We start from the raw sequence: 19,587 nt of genomic DNA, 5'->3' as shown, positions 1-19,587 counted from the left end.
GACAGTTGTGTCACACATGATGACGACATGCTGCTAGCTCCAAGATTCACTGGCCCGCGGTGCTCTCTGCCAGGGAAGGGTTAAAGCATCTGCATTCTCAAAATAAACATGAGCTCACTGTTGAGCCTAACCACTCTAAGATCTTCTGGCAAATCCATCAATTAGTTGCAGATGTGATCTGCATGTGAGATTTCTGCAGTTTAAGCATGTCGGGAGAACAGCCTAATCTAGTCTCTGATGGGTGCTCTAGTTTTCAATTTGCTTTCCAAGAGGGAGTTGGAATCTGCTTGGAACAGGGATGGTAGAACACTGCACTAATACCCTTCAAGGAATAATCTCCCTTTCCCTCTAGATTCACGTGTTTCATTTTTTTTATTTCAGATGGAAATGGATGAACATTGTAGTAGTGAGAAAAACCTAAACCCTAAAGTGTCCAGATCCCTCAATGAGATCGGATGTATTGTGGGTCATTGTACAGATTGGATTCTGGACACAGGGGAGGGGAGAGGAGTGTGGAGCAAAGTGCCGTCCTTACTGACTGTGCCATGCTGCGTCTTTGAGTCTGTTGTAGTGCCCCGTCAGATTGTGTTTACTTTTCTGAAGGACGTTTCACCTCTGGAAGCCCGGGAATGAATGGAGAACTCATTTCTCCAACAGAGACTAGTCAATCACTTCACATTTATTCTCCTCCCTTGCAGTGACCTCTCCCCAGCCGGGCGAACAATGGCACCCTCGAAAACAGCAGATGAGTATGACTCAAAGCGAGGCCTTATACGCCAGATGCATCAATACTGCTAACACAAAAAAAAACATTACATAGAGGCATTTCTCTCTGTGAGCATACAAAAGCTGCTGTATGTTATTGAAAGTACTCTGTACTGTGTGTGAAGTATATACATTTGTTTGTGCATCAGCAGACGAGTACGGCGAGCAGATGAGGGCTGCTTCATCTAAAAAAGGTTTGAAGCTTAGCATGGCTGCATAGTTAATGTCATGACTTGGGTCTGGCAGATGGCAGGAACAGTTAGGGATCTCATTAGATCAACCAAGCGTCTATGCCTCGTTGCAAAACCTTTCATTAAAGTTCCATTGCTGGAATACCACTATCTCACAATATTGGTCAAAGTCAAGAGAGGGTAGAGCAAAGTGTTGAAATTTTGCATCTGCGTGAAGCTGAGGGATTAAAGTGACGTATATGTGTCTAATCAGACAGATGAGTGTATATATATATATATATATATATATATATATATATGTGTGTGTGTGTGTGTGTGTTAACTGGGGTTTATCTGTGCGTTTTCATTTGTTTGTGCAACGCGCTTGTGTGGGAGTGATGAGTGATGCATCCTTGCTGAGCATAGCAAACAGGATTGTAATGGTCACAGAGCACATTTTGTACCATTTGCCTTGTAATTAACTGGAATTTGTTCAGCACAAATGCGCTGCGAGCGTGGGAAACTAAAGAAATCTGCTAGTGCAAATTATTGACAGTTTCTGAAGGAGGGAGATTTTTCTTTTCTTTTTTTTTGTGCCTCCATGTTAACCGTTATTTTATTTGTATTATCTTTAATGACACACAGGCTAAATGGACCATAGAGGAAACTGATTAGCAGCACCCTGCAGCTTGGCAGCTCCCAGTCAATATGGATGCTTTATAGGTTCTAAAGGACATTTAAAATAAATGTTCATATATGGTTTAAGGCATGAGGCTAATCACAGCAAGACGTCTGCTCATGAATGACGCTGCTCACTCCGAGGCACTGAAATTGTTGGCTGACAGCAGTCATTACAGGGAAGAGGGGCATCACTGTGGGATGGAGGATCTTAGACAAAGCACAGTAGACTGAAACAACCCTTTTAAAGCCACATTTCTACTACCGAGTGAAGATATCATTATCTTTAATGCTGATTGATGCTATTGAAAGGGATAGGAAAGAAGGAGTTTTTGACATTCAGTTCTTGGTTCTATTTTTTTGTTCTTTTTAGTGACTGTACTCCATTCAGCTGCTGAGCTGAATCCCAACATTTACTACGATTCTCTCTGCATTTTAACAAGGGAGACACGCATGAGTCTACAAAATCAGGACAAGACGTGAAGTCACGTTTGAGCAGGCTTTAGTTGCACACAAGACACTTGCTGCTATTTAATCACTGTTCCCAATTAGACTAAGCCATGTAAACATTTATTTACAATATTATCACTACAGACAACCTATTCAACAGGGAACCAAAGTCATTGTATTGCTTTCTTTGAAGCCTTCAGACTTTGGTGACACCAGACCTGAACTACAATGTTACCACACAAGTGTATCACTTCCTATTTAGAAAAGGTTGTCAGGAGAAGGGATGATAATGTTCAAAATAAAGTGTACATCAAACTGATGATACCATCTATCTATCTATCTGTTAGCACTTCTTGTCCAAATACAGGGAGCGCCAAAGTACTTCATACAACTCTATCTCAAAGACCTTTAAGTTGTTTTCTATTTATATATATAGAGCAGCATCCTACGTGTTATTTACTATCCCTATTAGTATGTGTTGTTTGCGTCCTCCTAAGACAACAGTGTAAAAGCAGAAAACTTGTAGTGCATCACAGAGAAGCACCCTCAAATGCACACCTAGTAGTTTGATCTTTTAAAGGCGAGAAGCAGAGCAGACTCTGGATGCCTTTGCCCTGGCAGACTTGGATTGAGTGTAGCTGTTGTCAACACCTTAGGAAAGCAATCAGCAGAACTATTATGCACAGTGATTTTTCCATCTTACCTCTGATAGGAAAGCATGGAGACCCATGCCCACAGCTCTCTGTTAGATGGTGCTTTGCTGGAATCTGTGTATGTGGAACAGAACACCAAACTATTTACAGTGAATACAGCAGCTTCAGAAGTAGCTCCTAGCCTCAGGGTACAAAATACTTGAAAATAAGCTCCTGGTCTCTTTGATGTGTGTCTGTGCACCAAATCTAAAGGCATTTCAAGCAGTGCTGCCTTTGAGCCAAGGACAAGTCTAAATTGTCTCTAGGAGCTGAAGATGGGTGAGGTGGGGAAGAGGGTTAAGTAAAAATCAAGAAATATAATATTTTTTCTGATGGTTTCGTTACCATAATGTACACTTCACTCGCTTGCTGACAGTAGTAATCCCAGTGGCGTTTTTTTTTAAGATGGCTATCAAGGATATGTGGAGCACCAGATGTTTATTGTTCATCCACTGATGAGTGAAGACAATAGTCTTGGGAGGCCTCTCTGATGAGAAGATGAGTTTTTATATAGGAAGACATAACATCTCAGTGCAGTCCTCGATCCTTCTAACAGCTCTAATATGATGAAAGAAAACTGTTCTGGAACAAATTAAGTGAGTGAATTATAACATCATGCCCCTTCACAGCTATTTCATTCTGTATTGCAACTGCATTAAAGGTTCTGTTCTGCATGACAATCTGCTGTTGTTGTTCCTGCTCAACACTTATTTATCACAGCAGACAAGGAATCTAGCAGCACACGCACTGATGTCTCAGAGCTTAGAAATTACGGACCAGAGCAGCATAACATCCTCAGCTACAGAGTTGCGGAAAGATATACAAATACATGCAAGAGATAAAATTATCTTGCATGGAGGAATGACATTTAGAATATCAGCCGAACAGCTGCAGTTATGGATGTAAAAATAAAAGAATATGGACTGGCAGACTGGAGCCGTATTCACACGAGAACAGATCAGACGTCAAGCAGAGCCAGATAGCCACTCTGCATGGTTCCAGGGTATAAGCTATAGCTGGTAAAGAAGAGAAACCGTGATGGAAAACTGTACAAAAAAATGCTTTCCACAGTTTTATCCAGACATGGTGGGACTCATACAGCACACTGCAGAGGTGTGAATGGCACACAACATCCGAAAATACCTCCATTTTAAAATAGGATGGTTACTAAACTGCTGTAACCATGGCTTTTCAGGTTTCCTTGTGCCTCAGAAAAAAGGAGATGAAAAATAACATTTCACAATCTCTGGACCTTGAAAGCTTTCTTTTGCTCCAAGAGGAAAAGGAAAAGGAAATTTTCAGACTTTCACGCTTCAACAGTCATTTTGCCTTTTTTTTCTTTCTAGGCCAGTCAGTCACATTCCTTCATTTTCTGTCTGACACAAGCAAAGGTTCCTCTCTCAGTTTTGAAGAGAAATGTTGGTTGAAGACATGGACACAGCCCCATTTTACTATAAATTGTAGCATGTAGGGCTGAACCTAATGATTCATCTAACATCCATAAACACCACAACGCAGGGGCCAAAGTAACCTTTTATTTTTTTGTATTGGCCCAGACATATTCATGATAAAATAGTCATATTTCACAAAAATAATCACAAAATGACTTAGTGAACTTGGCTGATGTGTGTTGTGCATGGATGCGCAATCACGTCATTGACAGTGAACCAGTTGTTCAGTTTGTTCTATTCTTGTCTTAATGCAGCACATCAACTCTCAGGTAAGAAGCAAAAGAGCTCAAATGGTGTTTCAGAAGTTGTGCGTGAGACGTTGTGGTGTTAGTACTTTTACTGTAGTGTAGACCTGAATACTTCCTCATTCACTATGGTTTCCTGACTCACTTTAAAACCTGTCATTTTATTTTTTTCATGAGTTAAGATGTAGTGTTGCTGAAGGCTTGCTCTCTGGTTCATGACAGCAGATGTGATGCTCTATCGGTCTCAGAGGGCGAGGCCTCCATCATTGGCTGCCATGGAGACGGTACTTATTCTCTCCCTCCCTCTCTTTTCCCTATTATCCCGATGTCTTTGATGCCTATAGAGTGAAGTTGCGGCTTTAATTCTGGGCTGGATTTCTTGTCTGAGCCTCCTGTGTTCAATGAAGGCACCTGATTTAATCCCAGGTAACACCTCTGATCAAGGGTTTAATTTAGACCTGGAAAAGGTGTACGCACTGTGATCCTACAGGCCGCGTTGTTGCGTTGGAAACACCAGTGATGGATGGGTTTTGCCTTAGGCAGAGGGCAAAGCAGAGATCTCTCACTTTTTGCTCTTTTTGCACATAAAGCAGGACGATAAAACTGTTTATTATTGACATTTGTCCACTGCTTTAGCGTATGTCTGCCGAAATATTTGAGTGTAATTAGTGTCTTTGTTCATCCAGAGAAATATTTGTATGTCTCTTGACCTTCTCACAAAGCTGTGATGTACTAATGCCATTTTAAAAGACATGGACTTGGAGGAGAGTGCATAAGTGTCTGATTCAGCACACAGAATTAGTCCTTAGTGATTTATTTTTCCCTGAGTGATCCTTCAGACAAAGATGATCTTTGTTTTGATTTTTGTTTTTTCAAGAATAAAAAGGGAAGCTATTGCCATCCCGCAGTTCTGAATGTTTTACTCCCATCTGCATTGATTTGTCTTGCAGGTCACTGAGAGGAAATTGAATTGAAAATTGTAGAAACACTCTATTATTTCATTTTCTGGCATTTATATGTTTTTCTTACCTCCCCTCTCAGAAGGCAGCACTGAAACTAATGGGAGGAGCAGTTTCTGTGAGGACAGATAAATGATTGCTCTGACTTTGGCTTCTCTAATAGCGCTGTCCTCGGATGCAAAAAGGTTATGTTCACCCCTGTGGTTTTAGGCCACATTGGTTTACATTTATGAAAGCCCTTTCTCTTTTTTCTCTCTCTGCTGTCTGCCCTCCCTCTGCGCACACAGGGTCCAGCCTGCTTTTACAGGGAGGACAATGGGTCGAGTTTCGTTGAGATATTTTACATTTGGATAAAGGGGGTGATGTATCAGAGCAACGCAGTTTGGAATAGAAGAGGTAGACACGGTAACACAATATATTCAGTGCTCCATTAATGTCACACAAGCTTTGACGTCTGTGTAGCTAACCTTCAGATCCACTTCCTTTTAATGGCTCTAATTGAAGTGAGTGGGGAAACACTGTTTCATTAGAAATGAATCAAAAAGACTCAGAAGTTTTACTTCTTGTACAGTGTCATTCATTTTGAAAATTGTTATATGGTTATTATATAATATTCAGTCTACATATTATATAGTATTCAGAGTGAAGCCCCAGTCTCGGATGTCTGCTCACTGCTGACTGACAGGCACGTTGTTCTATTTTTTTTCTATCATTAATAAAATATCACATTTATACACAGGAGAATGTGTGGATAGCTCATTTTCACAGAAGATATTTTACATGATTAAAGCACAAAACACAGGAAAACTCCCTGGTTACTCTAGTAGGACTACGTGTCTGAATTGTGTATATAGATATGTCGGCCTAAAATAGACAAAAGTTGTTTAATATTTATGACAATTGACACATGTTTATGAGGCTTTGTGCTTTCCTGTGGTTGCCTGTCCAAGGTGAGACTTCAGGGTCATTTGGAATTCATTTATTCTGGCCTGTATGTATTGAGGAAAAATACAAAGAATTCATATGTTCACTTCAACACATATTATTCTAGACGATGTTCAATATAATTTTTTTTCTTCAAACAACAGTATAAAGAAGCTCTGTCCCTGCTTCCCTAAGACATTTCAGTGTATTTATGTTATGTTTGTCCCAGATTAACTGCATTTTCCAGCAATGTGTTTCAGGTTTACAATATATCCCTTAAATAAAAGTGGTGCATTGTCACACACAGGTATGGGAAACAGAAAAGTGCTTGTTCAGTGCAGAATGAACTAAAAAATGCTTTTTATTTATTTTTAAACCTATTGTAAATAAATGAAAGAAAGTCACCTTTAGTCACAGAGACAGACTCCACTGATGCGGAATCCAAATTATGAGTCACTGCTGACCTTTAAACAAGTGCAATACTGTACATTTCTCTCCACTGTTTGTCTCTGATGAGGTTTTGACCAGGGTTTCTCTGTCTGGCCATTTTTATCACGGTGAGCTGAACCCAGTATCGTAGCAACCGTAACTATGGGGATAGAAACCTGTGGAGAGGTCAATGTGATAGCCTCTACTTGGCCTCTTTGTACAAAGGCTCACACATTGATTCCTCTAATTCACAACATCAAAAAACCACAACATCCACCTCCACAGGCAAACAGGAAAACACTTAACGCCTTTATTTAGTCTACACTGTGGCTTTTTTTTAAATGTATATTTCAGTATTTCACTTTGCCCAACACCGTGTTCAGTATAGAATTTAGGTCATGGTTTGGTTTTTACTTGCACTCCTGTCTTTATTACTGCTAGGCTGTCTTCCCTTTCTTTTCTTCTGTGTGTACATTTGATGTCTGCTTCAGTCCTCATGGGACCAACTCTCCAGGGACACTTAATTGACAATTGTGTACAATAACTAATCAGTGTCAAAGCAACTGCCCTTTAAAATGATGAATCAACTGAACTAATTTCAGATAATCCTTCAACACAGCAGGGCCGTGCTGACAGAGGCAAATGATATCTGAAATGCAGACATCTCTCATCTATGACACCTTACAGTCATTTCACTAAAGACCTAACCTTTAAAAAAAAGGTGGTCGTGTTTGATAAACTGCAGATGGAGCTGTGGGAAGATTAAAATCATCTTCTACGTTGTCTCTGACAAGCACACTTCTTCATGCCAACATCATGTACATACAAAGTGACACATCATGCATTGACCGAAGCTACCTGCATGCATACAATGAATGAATTTACAAGGACAGGGTTAAATCTGTGTGCCTTTGCTCTTACCAATTTAAATTCAGTTTCTGTGTGGATGCCTAACCTTCTCCCACTCCCCAAAGCTCCATAATGTGTTCTGTCAACATGGTCATCTCCTGCAGATTAACAATGTCAGACGGATGGTGAGTGAAAAGGACAACATGCTGTTTTCATAGCAAGAAAAAGAAACTCCTGACAGATCGACCTGACATGTGCACTGTAAAAATAAAAAGTAAACCAAAAAAAAAAAAAAACACTATAGCATGAGGTGGTTTGGCTTCTTAAAATTAATTGAGCTGTTCTGCAGGTGTCTAATTGCTTGTGTTTCTCTATCCTTACATCACCTCTACAGTGTGATTAGGGAGCCTTGTGAAGGTTGTCTGGGAGAATGGAGCAGAATAGTGCTTCTTTGATTATAACTAGCACCAGGCTGGGGATTGACAGCCTACAGCTTTTGCAATCAACTCAACTAAAAACGTGCTCCAGAAATATTTTGAACATATATTACATGTGGCCTCACTTTGAAGCAACACCCTCATAGTTTTTTTGCTTTAAACTTCCTTATGAATGCATTAGATGTGAAGCAGCTGATCGTGTTCTAACCTATCGTTTGTTTATTTTTACTTCATGTAGGTTTTATTTATTTATTATTTATTTAGAGCTCCTTTACTTTTCCTCATGGTAGCCTGTTCATACATGTGTTTTGCATGTATGAGTGTTTATATGAGTCATTTTCTTTGCCTCTGCATCTGTCGTCTGTTTAGAGATGTGTGGTCAGCCAGGGAAGCAGCGACTGGATAAAGAGTGTACAGATCCACAGGAGCTTCCTAGTAGACAGCTGTGTACACACAGCCACTGTCCCCCCTCGTCCCTCCATGCATTTTTCATCACACGTTGCCTTTTTTTTTTTAATACTATTTAGCTTTTCCGTTCCCTCTAAACTTCCATGTGGTGCGTGCTGACATGGCATTTCTCAGCGTTGCACACAAAGCCCTCTGGTGCTCGGTGTACTGGAGCTGGAGCACATCTGTGTTTGTGTGTGTGTCCCATGTGCTCAGACATGCATAAATGTGAATATTGAGGACGTTATGTTCACTCACTGCTCCCTGTCTTTTCTCACACATTCACATTACACTGTATGGGATCCCACAGTCCCTATAGGCAGGAGAGGAATAGAGAGGGAAAGTCTTATAGAAAGTCCATTTAGTCTGTTGGCAGCGCCCAAACTACAAAATTGTTGCATAGAAAGGATCATCTTAAATTATTCTGAGCTGAAATTCAAATTTCATTTTGTTTTGGCCCAAAGCAACGGGCAAAACTGCCTGGGTGAGATCAGTAAAGGTCAGGGGGAATTAAAATGCTTACTGTAAGGTTTGTCAGTGAGCGAGAGAGAGACAGAGCTAAGAAGAGATAGAGGGCTAGAGGAAAAGGCCATCTGCCTGATACTTTAGTTTAAGCTGGTGAAAGTATTCTAATTAGACGCCGACAGATATGGGTTTTTCTTTGCTGATGTTGACTCCACAGGCGATGGCCGATATATGATACTTCTTAACTTATTTATGTATTTATCCATGATATGTTTGCTGTTTTTTCCCTCCATGTGATTAAATATTAGTGTAATAATTAGAAATGACATAAATTGGCTGAACTCAAACATTTATTATTGAAGTTATCGCCTGTCTCTTCAATCGGAGTCTCGAGGTGCTGCTGTTCAGGTGGTTCCCCTGGTGGCCTTCCTTGGTGTAGCACTGGCCCAATGAATCTGTGGATGTTAATTGACAAGTCTAGTTTCTACACCACGTCATATCTGTGATATTTTAAAATACTGATTGTGATTGGGATTTATGTTAAAGGTAGCCATATAGTTCAGTGGTTCCATCAAGACAGAGTGTGGGCTTTGCAATACATTCTTAGGCTTGTCAGGACATTAGATGATTTGCTGTGATGACAATAAGCAAATCCATTAAATCTGATGCATGAAGCAAAACAGCAAATCAAAAATGTAACTGACACTCACTGAAGGATTCCACCCTCCTTCTTGATGATTTGCTCAATATATAGATGTTTATTTCATTAGATGTGAAGTAAAGGAAAACAAATGGGCTGTCAAACAGAGTGGGGCTGAAGAGAGACAAAGCAGAGCTGCTGTTTGTGTGTTGTTATATCAAACACTGTGGGGTATGTTTTTTTTTTTCCAAACACGTGTCTATTCCTAGCTGTCTGTGCACCTGTTTCTCCAAATCACTTCAGCATTGATTGATACGATCACGGCCTGGAGTTGAGTTATCCAGCTCCATTACATGCTCACTAAAGTTTGAAGTTGTTAATAACTTTTTTGTGGTATTTTCATTTTGGGTAATTGTAAAATTGCAAGTCAGCAGTGTCTGAGAAAATTGGCCCATGTGCAGTCATCTGCTACCTCAGTCTCAAAGGCTTATCACCCAACAAGGTCCATGAGGACATGGTAGCAGCACAGGAGGAGAGAAGAAGTAGGAAGCTAAATTCAAATGTGGCAGAGAAAACCTGGAAGATGACCCCTGTCTTGGAAGGTCACCATCAACCCACAGAAGACCATTGACAAAACAATAAACTAGTAGTGATGCTTAAACAGTCAATACATGCAGAGGTTTTGGCCTGTGAGAAAGGCAAATCAGTGAGATACACGGAGAAAGGGAAAAAGGTAACATGGTTACAGGTGCCTGCTACACTTATGTTGTTATAAGCTAAAACAAATCTCAAGAAGCTATTCTACTAGGAAAAAACTTAAGCCCCCAAAGGGCTACTATTCAGGAATGTGGATATGCAACACCTGCTCTATCCACCAGTTCAGAATAATACTTCATGTCCAAGATGAAGATTTTGACAGTGATGGCACTGAGAAAGTGAATTTCTTGTAACAGTTTGCACAACAAACCTGAAGCACATTTATTCATGCAGTGAAAGGGAGACAAAATAGAAATGGAGAAGGAAAGCAAGTAAATATGTGAAGGCTAGCACCTTGTTTTCCTCTAGAGTGATATATTTTTACAAGTGTGCTGCAAAAGAACAGCCTGCTCCCACATGTGATGTTGCTTCACCCAGTAGCTTTAGCTGTAATGATGATGGCAACACATCTTTCCTGGCAAACCTGTAACATTTTTGTCTCCTGTGGATAAGAAAAGGCAATGCTAGCGCTACTACTTTTTTTTTCAGTAGCAAGCAGGTCAGGTCAGATTTTTATATCACATAAAGCTCACAGTTTGTCCCGTCCTTCCTTCTATTGATAGTGGTAGATTAGTCACCATGCGCATTTTTTTCTCTCATTTACTCTATAAAATATGCTGTGTGTGGAATCCTTGCAGCACTTCATTACTACAGTAGTGCATTGCTCTGAAAATATGAGATATAAGATGATGTGATTATTCAAGGGGGATAAGAGGGATAAAAAAATGGAGAAGGGAGCCTCATACATGTGCTTGCCTTAGGCACCCAAAACAGTACGGATTATGAAATGCTTTTATTACAATCACATCCTCTAAAAAGGTGCTGATTGACCTTCTACCCTAATTAAAGTGCACCATCACCAGCAGAGAGCAGATAAGACAGCTTGGCTGTCAGTGTGACTGACAGGGTTAGGCTCTCCCCCTGCAGTCACATCAGCACTACAGAGGCTGTGCATACAAAAAGCACACGACAGAAGAGAACGCTCTAAGTTTAGCATCTTGCCTCCTATCAAGAATCAGCTCTAGCTAATAATATGGAAATGGTAGAATATAAAAGCACAGCAGTGACATGCTTTAGGGCTTATGTGTTTATTTATGTATTTGCAACTTTACCTCATACATCATCTCCCCCCTCTCGTAACTGTTAACACTGCAGTTTTTTTTTCTTTAGAGTAAAGAATTGCTCTGCTCTGAACTGGAGTTTATGCAAACTTAAGCTGCTGGCTGGTGTCATATATGCATGGAGCAAATCTGAATTCACTTTCACCAAGGTCGCTGTAGGTCTAGTCTAAGTGAGTGCTGGAGTGCACCCTATATTCTCCTCCTGCAGCCCTCGCAATTCTGGCTGCGGGAAAGCTGACATGCAGGGTGGCCTGTAAGCCTCTTTTGTCCATGTGCAGCAGAGTCATCTGCCAGCTCAGTTCCTCTTGCAGACAAAGCTTCACAGAGATAGCTCATATTCTGGTACATCCTCACTCTCTTGAGCTGGGTGCGGGTATGCCCCCTTGCTCCCTATCTCCTAAGCCTCCTTCTGTTCAATTCTTTCGCCCACACACTCCTGCACCATTTTCACATCATCTCTGTCACCATTGGGTTTTTTTCTGTTCTTTTTTCTTTTCTTTTTTTTAATGCCAAAACCTTTGCATTTACATTTTGCTCTCTCCGATCATTAAGAAGCATTAGAGTTAACAGACCAGGGTCCACCTTGAACTCAGTTAGTCAAAACAAAGGAAATGTAGTGGAACCCCAGTGTTGAGGGTGTGATGATTGATTCACTTGTGGCCATCTGAGGAACTGCTGTTTTATTAGCACTTTGTTTTGGTTGGTTTAAAACAAAACAAAAAAAAGTCCAGGTCCAAAAAATATGCAGACATCCCACAGTTTTAGAGCTTTTATTGTAAAATTTATATAAAAGAGGTTTTTACTTTAGAAGATCCATGAAGGCTACTGAATTACTATGAAGGTAACTCATTAACCATCCAAGATAATCACAATGTGATATGAAAGAAAGAGTAAAAAGATTGAGGCAGAAGGAAGTGGGGACAGAAAGACAAAAAAATGATAAAAACTGAGTTTACTGTAAGGAAGAGGAAGGAAAGAGAGAGAGTAGCTGCATGTAGGGGATGGGAGGTGGGGGTTGGTTGAGGGGGTTGGCCCAGGGGGTGTGTCCAACGTTACCCTCATGAATCAGTGTCAGTGGAGCGATGAGAAAATAATTAAGAAACAGGCTAGTGCTGTGTTAAATACTGCCAAAGGTAAAAGGCCCATTCTACTGTATAGAAACACAATCTGGACAGGAAAGAAGAATGGCAATAAATGGGATAGGGGAAAATGTGGGAGAGAAAATCCATAACATAACGGATGCCAAAATGCCCTTCAGATGGCATTATGAAGGGAGACAATATAAATAGCACCGCCATATTGTAAATGTTTATTTACAGTAGCTACGTAGGCATGTTGCACAGCAGTTTCTGGATTTATGACCACAGTGGTAATGCACTGAAGTCGACACAAAGCTGTGAGTAATATTTCACATTTGTTATCACATTGAGTGTAAATTTGCTGAGACGTATACGATGGAGATAAAATATTTTAAGCAATTTCTCCTTCTACAGTATTCTTCAGCTGCTCTGCTCTGCTCTTGAGGTGGGAGTGTAAGCTGTCAGCTGGGCGATGAGCTGACTGTAACTGCACAGAAAGCAGGCGCACACACAAACGCCAGCAGTTATACTTACACACCTCAGAGGTTCTACATGGAGCACTTAGAGACGGGAGAACCAAGTCAGAGGCCTGTAATTGTATGTTCAGAGCTTCCATTGGGGTCCACGATGCAGCTGAAATCCCCTAGCCAGCAGCACTGAACAGAGCAGCCATTAGATCACTGTGATGCATAAAATCTGTGGAACTCTTTGGAGAATATTGAGTGACATACAGGGGGGTGCTTCTTGTGCTGTTTGTGCATTTTGCGTGTTTATATGTTTGTGTGTGTGCGCACACACACGTGGGAGAGCAACGTATATATGTGTGGGTGAGTCTTTTAGGTGTCATATGTAATATCCATCATCTCTTCTGCCAGCGGCACAGAATGAATTCATGATCACTGGTCTCCAAATCCCCTCTGAGATGGAATCGACTCGGTTGGTGCGCACGGAGCACATGTGTGTGGATGGAATGCAGAAGTTGTCTTCCTGTGAGGCTGCTGTTCAGTAACATTACAGTTTGATCTTAAGCTCTTTGACCTGACTAACATGCTATAGGGCTTATGATGCAACAGTTTCTAACCACAACCTCCCACTCACTGCAGGCATGTTTGTAGAATATGTCTTGCCTCTTGAAACCATTTGTTTGCATGTACACCATAGTGCCGTTTGATTGCTACATTTTAAAATTGCTCAATTTCTCTTCAACAGCCTATTGTGTGAAGGTGTTAAGATGCATTATTAGATAATTTGTGAGTAGCGTCCAGCATGTTTGCGATGTGTCGGCGTTTACACGTACACTCACATGTATGTGTGTAGCGCTTAGTGAGGGCTGCACATGTATCTCCAGCATCAAGGCCTTGCACGCACTGCTATATGGCATTTTTACTGATGGCTTTTATGGGTTGCAGCTGAGCTGCCAATGAGCAGCCTTGACACCAAAATGATGAAACTATGACATGAAATCAAGCCAGTGTCACTGTAAGGTGCTGCTGGAGCTGGAGAAGCAGATCTTTTGCTGCTGCGTCTGTTAACGCTCTGAACCCCAAGCAATTTCTTTTTGCTCCTGTCACATTTTTCTACTCACTGCAGGCTCATTTTTCACTGCAGTATAAAGTCCCACTCCACTATGGAATCAGTCATCACTACAGGTAGAGAAATATAGCGTTAACATTTGCTTTATTTATTCATGTTTTATATGTACACAAATAAAAGAGAAAAAAATGTCATCTTATATCACGTATTTACATTTTAGTCTCCACAGATTTGGTATTTCATCATGCAGTACAAACAAAGTACAAATTATGTGTCCAAAATCAGGCACAGTGCCTCACATCATTTGGTACAATTATATTTTTTGTTGCTCAGTGATGTATAATATCATATCTTTATTTTTTTTTATCTCTATCTTAGATCAAACAAAGTTAAGTTCTTATTTTTGCCCTGTCTTTATAACAATTTAGGCTCAGATTTTGCTGTTTCTTTTTGATTGACCTATATTCCACATATTCTTTGATCAAAGAACTTTAAAAGGTTTGAGCTGAATTATAGGCTGACTCTATACCATAGAGTTTATGAGTAAGCATGCATTATAACGACACATGGTGTGTTTAAGGTTCTTGTGTAATTAACATGTCAGTCAAGTCTATATTTCAGGCTTTATTCATTTATATATCTTTCAAAGTGTTGGAACTGCGCATCAGGGGGCACAGGGTTTGATGGCTTTATGTTGAGAACTACAGTATTGTTTCCCTTTCAGAGCTGTTTCCAAGCAACATCTCTGAAGTTGTGAGGGAAACAGCACTAATAAGCTACCTCATTAGGCTGGGTGCATGGTAGGCCTTACAGTTGTGCTGTCAACTCTGTGGGTTAGCATGCAAACTTCAAAAGACAGCTGCAGAAACATTGTGCAAGCACCGGAGTGCTAATTTACTTTAGAAATTGGTAAACAAACCATTCAATCAGCCCACATTTCTTTCTGTGTTGAAGGTGTGCCGGTGGTATGCGTGATAACTGGGTTCTGTCTGAAGCGGCTCCGGTGTGACGACAAAATATGTGGCCATCTCTGGTGATAACGCAGCACATACAAGGCTCATTATTCAGGAGTTAATTTGGCAGAGCTTTCTCACCCTAAAGCTGTGCCAAACCTCAGACTCCCTCTGTTGATGGTCTCTGTCACTCCTCACGCGGATCTTTATGCTTTATACAGGTTAGGAAGGATGCCCTCAGCACACCTATACACAACTGTACACACACACACGTACTCATCCATACACACCATCTCATTAATGCGAACACAACCCTAGTTAGATCCCTATATGTAATAAATTGGATTAAATTCCACTGGCTAAGCACTGTGATCTCTTAGGGTTAATTAATTTCATTCCATTCTCTCTGTGTTTTTTATGCTTGAACACATGCTGACACTGTTATTGTGTGGCATCCTGCTCATTGGAGAAGTATAATAGGCTCATGAAGGAGGGAGAGGAAGCCACAATGTTTGGTATTCCTGCTACAAAGTGATTTTGATTCTCTCTTTCTTTCTTTTGACAAGGAAGTACGCTACAGTAGCTCTAATATGGTGGATCCTTCCCCTTCACAGCCTCTCTCTAGCTCTTATCTTCCCCTCTAAATGAGAAAACCTGGATGGCTTCTCGGGGCCCCTGTTTCTGCGTGGATGCTATCTCATTTGGTTTTAATATATTTATCCATTCATTATTGTTCCCTTTTATCGGCCAGCTAATATTGTTCATAATTTGTCCTTATCTGCAAGCCTGACAGTCAAATTTACACTCCGGCTCGGCAGACAGATGGAGAAATGACCCTTTTCCAACCCCTCCTTCCCCAACTCCTCTCCTCCCTTCATTCATCTCCTCCTCTCCAAACTCCAATGAAACATGACTGACAGCCTGCTGTATAAGTAGTTGTCATAGCAACCTCCCCCATGCTTCTGACAAGTACTTTTTCTCTATAGCACACGCTCTCCCTCTGTCACAATATCTCTCTCACTCCCCCATCCCCACTCCCTTGCTGTTGCAGCGATTGAGAAACAGACAGGCAGAGAAGGGAAATTTGAAAACCAGAGAGCACCTAAAGCAGTCGCTTCACTTTCCTTCCACCCTTTCACCCCCATTTCCTTCCCTCCCAGTTCTCAGTTTTCTTCCCTTTTCCTCACCCTCCCCACCACTGACAATGATTTACCAACTCCAGTGGTGTACCTCTTTCATCCATCCTGGCTTATCAAGGACTGCAGGACTGTATGCACAGCAACTTACAGTATGGGCGCATCAGTCTCACTCTCCCACACATTCACTCTCTCCTCCACTCTCTCGCTTATTCTCTCTCAGCTTCCTCCAATACTCTCTTTTTCTTTCATAGCTCCCAAAACCCCTCTGCTCCATTACTATTCATGGAGTCTCGGCTCACTGTCGAAATCCACAGCAGTGTAATCATGAAACTTACTGTAATAAGTCAGCTGTCCTGGATCAACTGTAAAAATATTCAAACAAAAGGATGTGAGATTTGGAGCACAGAGAAGGCATTAGTGTATTGGTTGTCATGCACATGCTGTGATGGTCAAACCACTGCATAGAGAATTGAGATGAATGAAATATTACTGATATAATTTGGTTTAGTGCAGTGTGTCTAAGAGTTCACACAGGGCCAACACACTTATACTGTAAAGCTGATATTGATTAGAAAGGCTTCAACTGGAGCCAGAAATCTTCACTATGTATAACCAGGCAGCACACGGCCAGTCTATTACTCTGGAGTTTAATTTCCAATGAATTTATTCCAAACAAGGATCTGTTTAGTAACTCAGAGTAAATTAAACATGATTGGGGGATGATTTTCAGGACAGCCAGTTGTGTGTCACAATGAAGCTGCATACAGCATTCTGCCACCATGAGCTGTAAATGCATCTTCATGCCAGCATGCAGAGCAGTTTTCACTGTGAGGTTGCTGGTGGTTATTGGACCCGTAAATAGTGTAAATGAGGATAATTCATCCTAAATGCTGTAATGCAGAGCTCAGAATATTCACATTGACTCCAGTCTAATGCACGTCTTACTTTGTATTTATCTTTTACTACTGAAGGAATACAGTTTTCTAAAGCAGAGGAAAAGAAAGTAGCTGCTGCTAATCATGTTTTAACCTTCCTGCATTGCAGGATGTTTCATGGTTGTGCGTGGGTGACAGTTCAATAAAAACATTTTCCAGGGAGAAATATGTCATAACTGTGGCTTCAAGGTGCAATCTGTTGCAGAAGAGTAGTGTCTTAGGGGTCAGTGAGGTCTTTTGTTTTTTTGTTTTTGTTTTTGTGTGTCTCTTAGCCAGACTTTCTTTGATTTCTATGGCACATAGATGTTGAAATGTTTGTGTTCAAACATTTCATCATAGAAAATAGTCCCAACACCTGCATGATGATCTGGATAGGCTGTGTGATGCTAAAGTTGCCTTGTCCTCAGCATAGCATAAAGACTATGAGAGCCATTGTTATGTTTGCTGATCAGTTCACCTGAATTAGAGCCACAGGACTGACGAGAGTTTAGAATTATGAATTTTCATAACATTTCCGGAATTTAGTATGTGTAAAAAAGGTAGAGCAAACTTCAATTTAGACTAATATGTATGCAACCTTGCAGTGCAATGGAACAGCAAGCAAAGAAGTGGGATTATTTGTGGTGTGGTGCAGCTTATAATGCAGCGGTGGGCACTAAGCCAGTGATTAGCAGTAACTACAGTTGCAGCAAGCAGCAGCTTAGCAATTAGTAGCAGCGTAGCGTAAAACAGATAAAATAACAAAGCCTGGGGTGCTGTGAGGTTTGTGTTTGTAACAATAGCAGCCAGCAGCACTCAAGGTGATGTCACAGAGAAAAAAAGTCAATACACTTTAGTTACAAGATAGTTAACAGTGGGGCATGCACTCACGTGTATACTATGTGTGCGGTCATGGTGGGAGAGCTGTCATCTCTAATCCTCTGTATCAGGCCATGCAAGAGTATGCTGCAAGTGATTCCCCCCAACCAACCCCCACACACCCACAATCCTTTTGTCCCTCACTCACACCTTTTTTTCTCTTCTCCCTGTCAGATATGTGTAAATGACTGTAGGTGTTTTGCACTCTGTTTGTGTCTGTTTGCACACTGCCTGTGCTGCCGTGTTGTAGATAAATGAGATAATGTTTCTATTGGCGATGAGCACAAGACCTGAATTCCCAATGGAGCATTTTAGTTGAGAGCAGCCAGAGCAGAATACAAGGCGGTGGAACAGATCTCCTAGACGATCCGTTTTCATGCATTGTTAGCTTGTTTTGAACACATTGACATCCCAGAACATGGGCTCCATCTCACCGTCAGCTACAGATGAAGGACCCCTACTAAATACAGTAAAAATCAAATCCAGAGCACGTGCTTCGTTATACCTCATGCAAACAAGAGAGTCGATTGAACATGATTCCAGTGTTTGTGTTGTGATTAAATGTATGGACCATACCATGCAGAATCTGGTGTCTAGTGTTAAATATACAAAAATACAGTAAGAAACAGAAAACAGAAAAAAGTACATTTAATTAAAAAAACTGAAAATCTCAGTAAAGCTTCACAGTGTGTGTAAGGCTGCAAACCATTATTACACATGGTATGTGATATATAGTGGCCAGTGATCCCTTTATACTTGAAGTCCTATAAATATTATTCCATTCAGCTGGAGGTGCCAGTTAGCCATATTTAAGCTTGAAGGATGAATGTGGTGCCATATTTTAAGACATGCCACATGTAAGCTGTTAACTGTGTGATCGTCTGAGTGCAGCTCGTACGAAATTGATAAAGGTCATGCATTAATCCAGAAGTCGTCAGACCCCCCTTAAAGACTGAAGTTACAGCCAAAGTATGCAGCATACTGTAGCAACACAAACAGGCACATGCATGATTCTTTGTGCTTCTTTGTAGCAGTAGATGTGAGATGTGGGGAATTCGTGCCGCCCAGCCCCACCCCCCACCCTTGACTCATCTCCCTGATCCAACCTCAGAATTTATATTCTCCCTCCAGCAAAAGGAAGGGCCATCTTGGCCTTTCATTTTCCAGTTCAGGGCTTTCCTTTTTTTGCAGATAAATGCTCTCCAATCCACCCTGACAGATGTCACATTGCATCACTTCCATTTTGATACATAGCCTCTGATCCTGCCACTTGCAATAAGGAGCCAGCACCAGGGACACCCCTCCCTAGACAACGCTCTGACATGGGTGATTATTTTAAAGGTGCATCATTGGTGGCGCTGAGTGCTGAAACCCTAGCTGGGTGCCACATCCGCATGCACTCTCTGCTGTGCCCGTTGCAGGAATGTGGGTATCGGCTTGTGTCTGGTTCAGAAAAACGTCAACAACACGACACACTCTGTAGTCATCACAGGTCACCCTGACACCAGGCAATACCTCTGGCAGGCTGCTCTCGATGCCTTCACGGCAGCACCGGCCACTCGTCCTGCCCCCCCTCCAAACTGTGACTTCACAGGTCAGAATTGGAAAAACA

General features: G+C 41.2%; 1 protein-coding gene across 21 annotated transcripts in view; it reads left to right on the top strand.

The window, feature by feature from the left end:
- Positions 1 to 19,587, top strand: part of celf5a (cugbp, Elav-like family member 5a) — a 160,980-nt gene that overhangs the window by 112,194 nt on the left and 29,199 nt on the right. For 8 of the 21 annotated variants that reach the window (XM_028403055.1, XM_028403046.1, XM_028403051.1 and 5 more), the window contains exons 4-5: positions 13,823 to 13,834; positions 19,525 to 19,536. The exons of the other annotated variants lie outside the window; for them this stretch is intronic. In XM_028403055.1, the coding sequence (XP_028258856.1) occupies positions 13,823 to 13,834; positions 19,525 to 19,536 (24 nt within the window). The remainder of the gene's footprint in view (positions 1 to 13,822; positions 13,835 to 19,524; positions 19,537 to 19,587) is intronic. 21 annotated transcript variants of the gene reach the window in all.

The sequence above is a fragment of the Parambassis ranga genome, chromosome 4, assembly GCF_900634625.1.
Source record: "Parambassis ranga chromosome 4, fParRan2.1, whole genome shotgun sequence".
NCBI lineage: Eukaryota > Metazoa > Chordata > Actinopteri > Ambassidae > Parambassis > Parambassis ranga.
This window is presented reverse-complemented; position numbering and strand designations above follow the sequence as displayed.